Source organism: Neoarius graeffei, chromosome 6 (genome assembly GCF_027579695.1).
Source record: "Neoarius graeffei isolate fNeoGra1 chromosome 6, fNeoGra1.pri, whole genome shotgun sequence".
In the NCBI taxonomy this organism is placed as follows: domain Eukaryota; kingdom Metazoa; phylum Chordata; class Actinopteri; order Siluriformes; family Ariidae; genus Neoarius; species Neoarius graeffei.
Window position 1 is genome coordinate 55869184 of NC_083574.1, and position 12384 is coordinate 55881567.

Genomic DNA, 12384 nt, shown 5'->3' on the forward strand with positions numbered 1-12384 from the left:
GTAATGTAGGCAATGATAACATTTTCTCTGCGCAGTCTCAGCTATGAGTATGTAATCTGAAGTTAAGCTCTTGACTGCTCGAAGAGATCTGCTGACAGAATATTTCAACAGAAGACCGACTCCTTTATCAATTCTTGAAAAATTCTGCTTCAGGTTCGACATCATGCCCTTCATTCAGCAGCTCCGGCTTCATTCAAAGCAAAAGAGGTCCTGGCTAGTGAGGCTGATCTGCTTAAGAGGGAGCTGTGGGAGGTAAGGCGGAGGCATGATGCTGCCCAGGAAGAGCTGCTCAGGCTGGATGCGGCTCTGGTCGTGCGCACTCGGGAGTACGAGGAGCTGAGGAGAAGCAGTGAGCGAGCACTGCAGCAGGCCCATAGCCATGCTTGGGAACTGGAGGAGGCGCTGGGGGAGGTACAGCGTCGAATGGCCGGCTCGGAGGCCAGGGTGAAGCAAATGCAGGCGCATTTAGTAGCGGTGCGTGAAAACCTAGTGGAGGAGCTAAGAGTACAACTGCTTGAGGCCAGAGCTGAGCTGCATCGTGCACAGCAGGAGCTTGGCCAAAGCAAGACGGAAGCTGAGAAGGAAAAAGAGAGGAATGAAACACTCCTGCAGGAGGTACACAAGCTCACTGAGGAGCTGCTGAAGAAACAGGACACGGATGCACTGCAGGCAAGGCTGGCAGGTCAGGAGGCTCAGAGACGTGAAATGACTTGTCAGGAAATACAAACCCCCTTGGAATGGAAGCCTGGTTGTCCAAAAACCACAATGACGGATCTTACAAGCGAGACACTTCAGCAAGAGATGGATAAGAAGAGCTACATCAGCCGAGAAGAGCATGAGTCTGTAAGAAGCTCACTCGATACTGCACTTCAGCAGGCACAAAGCCAGGTTCAAGAAGCACTGCTGACGCAGCAGAAAACCAGTGAGGAAAATCAGAGTCTCATTAGAGAACTGCAGGAGCAGAGGACAGAGCTCGACACTCTGCACGAGGCCCTGCAGGTCCGGTTTGTCCCTGTGGCTGTGCTGGAGACGAAGCAGGATGAGGTAGCTCAGCTTAAGCTGGCTCTTAAACAGATGGAGAAGAGCAAGGAGAGTGAGGAGGAAGGCAAGAAGGCAAGTAGTGTTGCATCACGGAAGCACTGTCAGCCTGAGCAAACATCACGAAACAGTAGAGGGACACCGACGGGGGCAAATCCAGAAAAGAGTACAGCTGCCTCTGTCAACTTTAAAGAGGAGAACATGCTACTAAATACTGCTGAAGGACAAAATAAGGTTTGAAGAACAAATGATCATCATTCGAAGCATATTTCTGTTCACTATATTATTAAAGGAGAACTGAAGTCATTTTTAAACTCGCTTTATTTCTTAATTAACGTGTTATTCAAGTACGTTTTCGGTTTTAGTACTTGACTCATATCGGCAACTAATTGCAATTAAATATTATACTTATCGGCCTGTTCGGTTTTTAGCCATGTTGAATTTAGTTCGTTTGGTCCACGGCAGGTGTCGCTTATCCGCGCGATCTTCATGAGACTTGTGCGAGACTTTGAAACGTGAAGCGTCAGCCAGGTGTCAGTGCCGCCATTTTGAAAACTGTTTTCTAAACGAAGTATTGCACAAAAATGAGTTTAAATGACGATTACTGCCTACTTTTTTCAAACTTTCCTGATTTGCTATCAAAACAAACAAAACTTCCGGCTTGATTACGTCAGCATTCGAAAGAGAGCGCGCACGTCTTTTAACAACATTGGCAGACGTCGGTCACTTTGATTTCCGCTGTACGTTTTACTTCCGTCCTACGAAGTCTCGCACAGGTCTCGACGAATCTCGTTTGCGGCCATCGCTTTGACATATGGACTGATATATTACAGAGCATATTTCAAACACTCCTAACTTGCTATAGCAGCGACAAAATGGCTATCAGAAATGCATTCCTATATTTAATAAAAATAGAATTTTGATAAATTTGCCTTCAGTTCTCCTTTAATCACAGTATTTCTGTATATATTTGTCATTTGTTATAGCAGTATGTCTGAGCACTACTGATTTAAAAAAAAAAAGTTTTTATTTATTGCTTTGTGGCTTTCCAAACTGTTTTCCCTTCCAGGATTCAGAGATGATAGCAGAGGCAGAAGGCCAAAGGGCGGCTCAGAGCAGCTCATCAACACCCAGCGGTGTTTGTAGCCTTGTGCACTCAGACAGCACCATCCTGCAGGCGCACATTAAGAGCCTGCAGCAACAGCTAGAGGTCAGTCACCCCTACAAACAGGGTAGTTTGAATCGGGGATTCTCAACCTTTTCTACTTTAAGGCCCACCTATTCATATTCACCTATTCACCTATTCGGGGCCCATTAAAAAAGATCCCCAATTATTTTGGCTCATCTATTCTATTTATTAGAATCTAATAATGCATTGTAAAGTGTATTAATGGGATGCAACATCACTCCCTGTTACAGATCTGAGCCCAGGAATTAAATAAATGCAATAAAAACAAGCTGTTTATTGTAGGTTTTGTATTTAAGCCTGTATGGATGTGCCAGAAGCCAAACCATGCATGCAGGGCATTCTCAGTCAAAAGGGCTTAAAGGTCATAGGCAAGGGTTGGAGGTGGAGCGTAGAATATCAACTTTATTTTCTAGAAGAACGACCCAAAAAGCAAATTCAATCTTCCTGGTGTCTAATTTGCACCCTAAAATTGAATGAAACGGTTAAAATATACTGGTTTGTGGGGGCGTCGTGGCTCAGGTGGATAAGGCGCCATACCATGAATCCGGGGACCCGGGTTCGATTCCGACCCGAGGTCATTTCCCGATCCCTCCCCATCTCTCTCTCCTGCTCATTTCCTGTCTCTACACTGTCCTATCCAATAAAGGTGAAAAAAGCCCAAAAAATATCTTTAAAAAAAAAAAAAAATATATATATATATACTGGTTTGCGCAAGTTCTGAAGGTTTGTTTACTTTACTTGTTCACTTACGCGCACTTTCACCGCCAGGGGACCGTCATCGTGATGTCATTCAAGACAAACAGGCTGGGAGCAGTTCTGTGTTTACTTGCGAACCGAGCACACGTGTACGGACTTTGGTCATGACAGGTTGTGTAAAATGTCTGATAGCGATTTTGAAGTAGGAACTCTCCAAATTGAATATCGAGAGCTGAAACCATATATGTATGAACCTATGGCCATTGCGAAGCCATAGTGGATACAGGCAACGATTACTTGACAGTGCGCCGGTAAGCCACATTAGCCTGCCATCCGCGGTCTTTCCCGGTGTCAATATATCAGGCCTGACATCTCATCTCGTCTATCAATGATTTTTTCAACTACCAAGCATTTAAATGAAAAAGGTAAAAACGTTTACCTCCAATCTTCTCTTTTTTGCTTGAGCGTTGTTGGTCCGTTTCTTCTTTGACTGCTTGATTTTGTGCTTGAATTTTGTCGGAACAGTGTCAGGTTTGAGCCTTCTCTGTCTGACACTGACACCTAAACTCTCCAACAGATGGGGATTTTTCAAAAATTAATTGTAGTCGAAGTGATCGGAGCACAGAGTGGCGTGTTTACCCAGTTGCCAACCCTCTCACTTCACGCGCGCAATCCACTCTCTCCGCCTCGTCTCTTCTTCCGGAAAAAGCCAACCCACTCGCTCCGCCTCTTCTCCTCTCTCGGAAAAAGGTAAAAACTTCTTCCTGAACCGGTCCCGTTGTTACAGTTCACCGCACAACAATAAGGCACGGTTTTTCTTTGGAAATTCCCGAACGCACGTCCGCACTCAAGCCTAACGGCTATGCAAGTAAACGGAAATGGACTCGACTCAAGCGGTTTGTTTGTCTTGAATGATGTCACGCGCCGAGTGGTCACGAAAATTGCCGAACAGAAATTCGCTGCGATCCATGCTAACTTATTTTAACTATTACTTATTAAGAATACTTCTTGGAACAAAAGAAAATTACAGGGTTTTTTTAACATATAAAGTTTCAAATGTGCATAAATTGAAAACCGTTGCTGATGAGCTTTAATGATCCAAAAGTGGAGTCTGGTCCATTAACACAAGAACTTATTGCCATGTTTGTGTCCAGCAAACAAGCAAGTTATTAAAACCAAGACATGGATATAGAGACCACTCAATGGGATTAGATCCTTACACACTAACAAAGAAGGATTTTTCTTACGAGTTGGAAAATTATCCATCAGTTGAGTTTCCCGACATCTCAGACTACCTGGTGCTGCAGATATCATTCTACACGGACAAACGGATGAAAACCTGGAAGAGCATGGAGGCGTATAACTTTTTTTTTTATATGTGGCTGGGTTAAAGATCTGGGGATCAGGGACACTACAAGATAAGACGGCGGTAGACGGATCTAAGTGCAGGAAGAGTGTTTATTAGCAGGTGTGATATTTACAAAAACGAAACACAAACAAAAGCAGAATCATAAAGCAGAGTATTTAAACAGCGTCATAAACATGGCTAGAAACAAATGTGATGATGATACTTCGCAAAGCCTCTGTGGAAACAGCATCCGTATCTGCATGTGCTGATTCGCTCAAATCAGTATCAGGTGTTTCCCATAACGACTGGGTCCCAAGTGCAGCACATCTGCCAAAGACGTGACAGTCAAGTGTTCGCGCGCTGTGTGACCACAACTTTTAGCTCATGTGCATATCGCCGTGCATCGCTACCAAAATCCCTCATTTTCATCGATAACTCATCACAAAGCATCGCGAGCTGTAGTGTGACTGTAGCTTAATGAGGCGGCTGTGACGTCGGACGCAACCCAGCAATTGTACCCTACTACAAGTAAAAATTATCTTCGACTTGGGGGGGAAAAAACACCACGAGAGTGGTTGAGAAACTGGTTTAAAAGATGTCTCTGGTGCTCTGCTCTCAGCACATGCAGGCACTAATGCTGCTTTGATTATGTTTGCAATTTCACCCACAATATTTTCCACCTACGCTGTCTGTAGCGCTTTCTAGTGAATCGTCTGATCGAGACTCTTCAGATTGAAAGATGTTTGACCTTTCGAACACAAGCCACTACAACTCAGATCATTATTTCTATTCACGAGTGAGCGATTTCCTTCAAATTTTCATCGAGTCTGTCCCTCAAAGCCATCATCCTCTCAGCAGAAATAGCTCGAGGCTGAATGGAAGGAAGTGAAAGAAATCATGTGTAGTATGTGATACCAGTTGTGTGCTTTTAATAGACAGATGCTTTAGGTTGCTGGAAATGCCATTTTACCCACATGCCGGAGTTTTCCATGAAATTGTCTCATATTGTCAGGAGAATCGAGATGGCTTGACCTAAATTATGTTTTCAAGTGCGTATTGAGATGAAATTACTTTGACAGAAACTCTTGAACTTATTTCCTTACACTGGATCTTAATATTTCTTATTACGATGCAAAGAAGAAAACTTGACTTTTTCCCTTTTTTTTTTTGTAACAACTGAGATATCCAGTCTGAGATCACATGTAAGAATCAAGTCTCATTCTTATTTGTTTGTCACATTTGTAATTGTCGAATTGAGATCACTGGTGTTTCTTCCTGGTTTCACTCCTGTAACTCTGTCCAGCAGAATTTTACAGGCTCTCTATCTTCACAAACACATCATCCTCTTTTTCCTGCTGCTACCCTCCCACTAATATGTGTATTTTTGTCTGTGTGGCTGGGGCCAAGGTCAAGCTTTCTTGCCTTATCTGTGAATGCAAGCTGAATTCCTTCCACTGCATAAAAATAATCAGCTTAAAAAATTTTGTTTTAACAGGTTCACGATTGGTGAAGAGAACATTTCTTAATTCTAATTGTTTACATAACCAGGGCACAATTTTGTTGACCCGTTACAATATAAAAGCTAGTAGAGAAGTCTGAGTGGTACAGGACAGTTCCCCAAGGCAAGAAAACTACTTGGGCTTAGCCACAGAAAGTGTGTAGATAAAATAGGAAAAAAACATCCTTACTTTAGTCTCTCTCTCTCTCTCTCTCTCTCTCTCTCTCTCTCTCTCTCTCTAGCACTCCAAAAGGCATTATAGACAAGTTCTTGATATGTATCGTACACGTCTTCTCAGTGCAGCACAGGTAGGATTTACAGCTCACACTACTATACCCTTCCATATTTATGTATATACTGTATTCTATAGACACGAGTGTTTTACTGGGAAATATATCACTCGTATTTTTCATACGCGCTACATCCAGGGCCTGGAGAATCAAAACCATGACACATTTTTCAATATGAGGAAATCAGTGAATTGTTTTTGATAAAATTGGGCACTTTTTTTGTTTGTGAATGTGTCTGTATAATAAACATTTATCTTCTCGTGTTGGAAAAACTTGTATTGTGTTTTTCGCGGTGCAGTTTTCATCAAATCCTGCGCTCTGATTGGCTGGCGAGCGGGTCCGTATTCTACGGTACAGACCCCAGTTACGGACCTCTAGCGACTCACTCGTTGACAACAACAAACAACGCAGTCGCAATTTTTGTCAACATTTATCTTTTTTATAAGATTTATTTATAAGATTTTCATCAAAAATCTTATACATTTTTGCCAGCATTTCTCAGGAGAATAGCATTAATTTTACAGCATGGATAGCGATAACGACAGTGTTCACAGCGAAAGTGAGTTTTACTACCCTGAGGAAGAAGAAATAAAAGAAAACATTTCAGGAGAAAGCCGAAAACCTGTAACTGTTGCTAACGCCGAGCAAAAACATGGCTGAATCCTGAATGACTCAATTTTGTATAAATAGGGGACTACATAGACGGCAAAATGTAGTTTTTTTTCTGCCATGGAAGTGCACTTGTATACTGAGGAGGAAGCAATTTGCATTACAGCCATGAATGAGGATTCAAAATGGCATTGATTTTACAGCATGGATAGCGATAACGACAGTGTTCACAGTGAAAGCGGGTTTTACTACCCTGAGGAAGAAGAAATAAAATAAAACATTTCAGGAGAAAGCTAAAAACCTCTAACTTGCTAACGCCGAGCAAAAACATGGCTGAATCCTGAATGACTCAGTTTTGTATAAATAGGGGACTACATAGGCAGCAAAATGTAGTTTTTTTCCTGCCATGGAAGTGCACTTGTATACCGAGGAGGAAGCAATTTGCATTACAGCCGTGAATGAGGATTCAAAATGGCGGCTCGGCTCGGTTTTCCCTTTCGGGCGCTCTCGTTTTCTGTTAGAATTTGGTAAAGAAAAAAATAAATATTATTTACCAGCTTAAGGTCGGTCCGTATGGTGAAATACCGTGACCTCGGCCTTGAATACTGACCTCAGCCCAGAGGGCCTGGGTCAATGCTTTCAAGACCTCGGTCACGGTATTTCACCATACGGACCTCCCAGCTGGTAAATAATATATATTTATTCATCTGAAATTCATCGCAGATCTGAGTGACATATTTAAATAATATTGGCTGGTGTTGAGTGGTATATCAGATATATTCCATTCAGCTAGCATGATACTGAACGAGTCGAAGACGAGTAGCTGAATGGAATATATCTGATATACCACAAAAAAAGCTAGTCAATATTATTATTATTATTATTATTATTATTATTATACATACACATTCGATGGACCCATTATAGATTTTATAAAAAGTTAAGAACGGGGTGGGGGTGGGGAGGGGCTTAACTTGCCATTATTGAATGCTGATTCTGATTGAATGTAATCCAATATACATAGTCAAAGTTCTAACAATAAAAATGATAAAAGTCCAAAAAGCCTGAACAACAGCCCAACTTGTATACAAGCTATATACAGGTTGACAGTTCAAGTTCAAAGTTACTTTTGGTTGTAGTTAATTATTACACTGCAGATGTTCAAAACAAAAGGGCTTTGCTGAGTGAAGTCCTCTTGTAAAAGTCTCCGTCACTTTTCCTCACCTCCAAGTAGAGCTTTGACAATATTTCCGATATTGCTCTCTTTGCCAGTTTATCGATGTCCATTGGTATGTTTTTCTCTTGTAAATGTGCATGAAGAATATCCAATGACGTTTTGGTAGCCTTTAGGGTGTTCAGCGCGTCTTTCACTTTCAAAATATATCTCCCGCTTTTAATCTTCCGCTTTTACTGAACCAAACCTGGCGGCCATGTTTGTTTACAAACTGTCACAGTCACTCACTAGCGCAGACGTTTTACATCTCCGATGTGTCTCTTCTCCAGTTTTTCGATGTCCGTTGGTATGTTTTTCTCTTGTAAATATGCATGAAGAATATATAATGAAGTTTTAGTAGCCTTTCGGGTGTTCAGCGCGTCTTTAGTTTCAGTTTTTAGTTTATTTATTTAGTGCTTAAACCGAGCACTGGATTAGCCTCGTCTTCTGTCTTTCCCAGCCAACAAAGAAATGATTGTGCGCATGCGCAGCAGCAAAGTTTTGTCATTGGATCTTCGCATGAGCGCCGATGTGTGACGTCATGTTGTCTTGACAACGTGCAATATTATAACAATATTGCACGCTCATTCTCCATTGGGGAGAGCGGCATAATACATGGAGGATAAGCGATATGATAATAATATTGCATGCCATCAATAAACCCACTAGAAGGGAATAGAATGCATGTTTTTATTCCATGGAAAAAGTGGCCTGTATGTATAATAATTAAATAATATTGGCTGGCATTGAGTGGTATATCAGATATATGCTAGCATGCTAGCTGAATGGAATATATCTGATATACCATGAAAAAAGCCAGCCTATATTATTATTATTAATATTATATATACACACACTCTTCATATCAGCATTCTTGAAGGCCAACGCTAGCTTACTCGCGAGTCGACACAGCAGTGAAGTCACCTTCCAGCCGGTGTAGCTTTCATCAGTAGTGTTAGCGAATGCTAATAAAGCGGTCAAGCCAGTGCTATCAAGAGAAAGTAGCACAGGCTAACGACCGAGAAGACTCCTACGCACACTCGCCACAGTATTTTTCACTCAGACTTAAGTACTCATTTCCCTATGTAAATAACGCGTCTTTCTCTTTCCTGGTGAACAAAGAAATGCTTCTGCACATGCACAGCAGAAAACTCTCTCATTGAATATTCGCATCAGGTCTGACATGTGACGTCATGTTGTCTTGACAACCATGCAATATCGTAAACCATATTCAACGCTCATTCTCCATTGGGTAGAGTGACATAATACACATAGGATAAGCGATATGCTAACAGTATTGCATGCTATCAAACCAAATGAATGAAACCTGCTACATGTTTTTATTCCATGGAAAAAAGTGTCCTGTGTGTATAATCAAAAAGTCAAAGGGGAATACTTTTGCAAGACACTGTATGCTTGACCCTAACATTATAACCAAAGCCGTTTTATATATGGTTCAGAACTAACCATGTTTTTTATTATATACACTACTGTTCAAAAGTTTGGGGTCACCCAGACAGACAATTTTGTGTTTTCCATGAAAAGTCACACTTTTATTTACCACCATAAGTTGTAAAATGAATAGAAAATATAGTCAAGACAGTTTTCTGGCCATTTTGAGCATTTAATCGACCCCACAAATGTGATGCTCCAGAAACTCAGGTGGTGTTTACATTAGACCGTATCAGCGGATCATCAGATTAACGTTTTTAAAACGATTCGCGTGCACACAGCAACGCCAATACACGATTCGCGTGCACACAGCAACGCCAATACACGGATACGCTAATCACATGACTAATTAGACGGCACGTAAGTTGAAATGTGTCAGTGCGGCTCAGCGCTTCCTCCTCAGCGGCTGCGCTCCAAATCACTCCGCCCTGAACAGCGAGTGCCCTCTGGAGGGTGCGCACTCCGGCCCTGCGCAGCTCACAGAGCGCGCGAGCAGTGATTCGGGACTGAGCCGCTGTGTGTGTGATCCCAGTGCATATCGGGCATGCGCAAGTCACTCACCACTTGCAAGTGGAAGGATGGCAAGCCTAAAGACAATCATAACTACACAATGGGCAGTATTTGCATCTTACCATGAACAACATTAAGAATGACAAAGCAAAGCATTATATTCATACTTTTATACTCTTTAAAGAAAAACAAAAAGGTGATACAAGGCGGAAACAATAGCAGGAAGTGAAGTCCGCGCCGTTTTTCAGCAGTCGCGTCACATGACCAACGTGGCATGACCAACGCCAGCGAATCAGGAAGGTGGATGTCACAGTGACGTTGTCCAATGACGACGTCAGCTAGAGCTCAGCACTGCGTTTCCTCGTATCTCAATGTTTACACAGCACCGGATCAGATACGAACTGGGTTGAATACGTGGGCCCTGGCGGATTCAAGTTGTTCCGCCTGTGGAGTCGTTTCCTGGCGTTTTAATGTGAACGGACAGTGCATCCGCGACGAAAATGAGACGGATACGGTCTAATGTAAACACCACCTCAATCTGCTCAAAGGAAGGTCAGTTTTATAGCTTCTCTAAAGAGCTCAACTGTTTTCAGCTGTGCTAACATGATTGTACAAGGGTTTTCTAATCATCCATTAGCCTTCTGAGGCAATGAGCAAACACATTGTACCATTAGAACACTGGAGTGAGAGTTGCTGGAAATGGGCCTCTATACACCTATGGAGATATTGCACCAAAAACCACACATTTGCAGCTAGAATAGTCATTTACCACATTAGCAATGCATAGAGTGGATTTCTGATTAGTTTAACCCTTTGGTGACTGACCCCTTGAAAATGGTTCCTCCAGGAACGATGACGTTTCAGTTGTCAAGACAACGGAAAAACTAAAATACAAAAACAGAAAGATACGTCACAATGCTCTTGTGCACAAAACAAAATGCTCTTGTATTTGTATTTGTATTTTAGTTTTTTCGTTGTCTTGACAACTGAAACGTCATGGTTCCTGGAGGAACCATTTTCAAGGGGTCAGTCACCAAAGGGTTAAAGTGATCTTCATTGAAAAGAACAGTGCTTTTCTTTCAAAAATAAGGACATTTCAAAGTGACCCCAAACTTTTGAACGGTAGTGTATATGTATATAATATATTTGCAGGGCTACATGGATGAAGAGGCCAGACTGGCACTGCTTCAGATTGCCCAAATGACGCAGGAGTGTGTATGCTGATCATTGCTTATCTCTCTCTCTCTCTCTCTCTCTGTATCTACATTTCTGTATTATTCTCTCTCTCTGTTTGTGTGTGCATATGAGAGAGAGAGAGAGAGGGAATGAATGTGTGGTTGTATTACTGATTTAAGTATTTGGACTAAAGCCACCTGTGAAATATAGGTGATAACTACTGTATACAGGTTTTGCACCTTTTATTAAATATTATGTAAATATGTAAAATGATTATTTTATAGAATGTTTTGTATGTACAAATTGCTGAGTCTTCTTTAATAAACTAACAGAAATTGATGTACATATTGCCTTTTATGGCTTCTTTGAAAGAAAAGCTTCCTGTAAAAAGACATCAGATGTAACCTTTACATTTCCACTTTATTATTATAGAGCTTTGTGGTTATGAGATCTGATCTGATCTGCCTGTGGTTTTTGATTCAGGTGCCTTCAATAAGCGGCTGTTATCGCTGCTGTGCATGTTGGAGGAACTGCACTGCCCTCTTGTGGTTTGTGCTGCAAGCTCATTCATAGTGAGCAGACATGGAGGATGATTTTTATCTACAAATGGTTTTGCAGTCAAACTCACCATCATGGACTGGTAGAGTCTGGTGCGTGCACCCTCTCGTGCGTGCACCCTATCCAGGACCTGTATGTGAAGCGCAGTCTGGCCTCATGCAACAAATTTCTACTAATATTTATTAGAATTATCTTCCGTTTCTCCAAGAAAGATAATATTTGTACAGTCAATAAATCCTAGCCTCTTAAAATATATCCAACATATTCTATACCACCTCTCAGTCATGCTGGTATGTTTGGTTTTTTTTTTTCTCTCCATCAAGATCAGCCCTGTTATAACGTTCTCTCGAACCTCTCTCCATATGGCCTTCATTTAAGCAGTAACCTGAGAAATGATTCTTGTAGCCTTGCGTTCACCTCAGCACAGTCATCCATCTGCTTTCTTATTTCTATTAATAAGATTTATTTTTTAAGGACGGTTCTAATCCCTGTGCTCACACACACACTTCCATTTGTGTGTTTTTCCATTCCGTGGCTGAACAGCGTTATTGTGGCCAGTGTGGTTTTATTCACGTTCTCGGCCTGGGTGGCTGTACTGCAGATGCAGTCGGTGAAAGCAGTACTATTTTGTGAAAGAAAAGAACCTTTTGGCAAGAGGACTATGGGGTTGTTGGTTTTTTTTTTTTTTTTTGTTCTTGTTTATTTTTTTCACCCAAGGCTGGAGATTTTCTGCCGGAGAGAGAAACTTAATACACCATTTAACTTTGAAGCCAAGCCAGCCACATTCCCCTCCTCCACCCCTTCACC

General features: G+C 41.7%; 1 protein-coding gene across 1 annotated transcript in view; it reads left to right on the plus strand.

The window, feature by feature from the left end:
- Positions 1-11344, plus strand: part of uacaa (uveal autoantigen with coiled-coil domains and ankyrin repeats a) — a 75078-nt gene extending 63734 nt beyond the window's left edge. The window contains exons 14-17 of the mRNA XM_060923892.1: positions 154-1272; positions 2108-2248; positions 6012-6077; positions 10996-11344. Coding sequence (XP_060779875.1) covers positions 154-1272; positions 2108-2248; positions 6012-6077; positions 10996-11067 — 1398 coding nt within the window. The 3' untranslated portion in view covers positions 11068-11344. The remainder of the gene's footprint in view (positions 1-153; positions 1273-2107; positions 2249-6011; positions 6078-10995) is intronic.
- The last annotated feature ends 1040 nt before the right edge of the window (positions 11345-12384 follow it).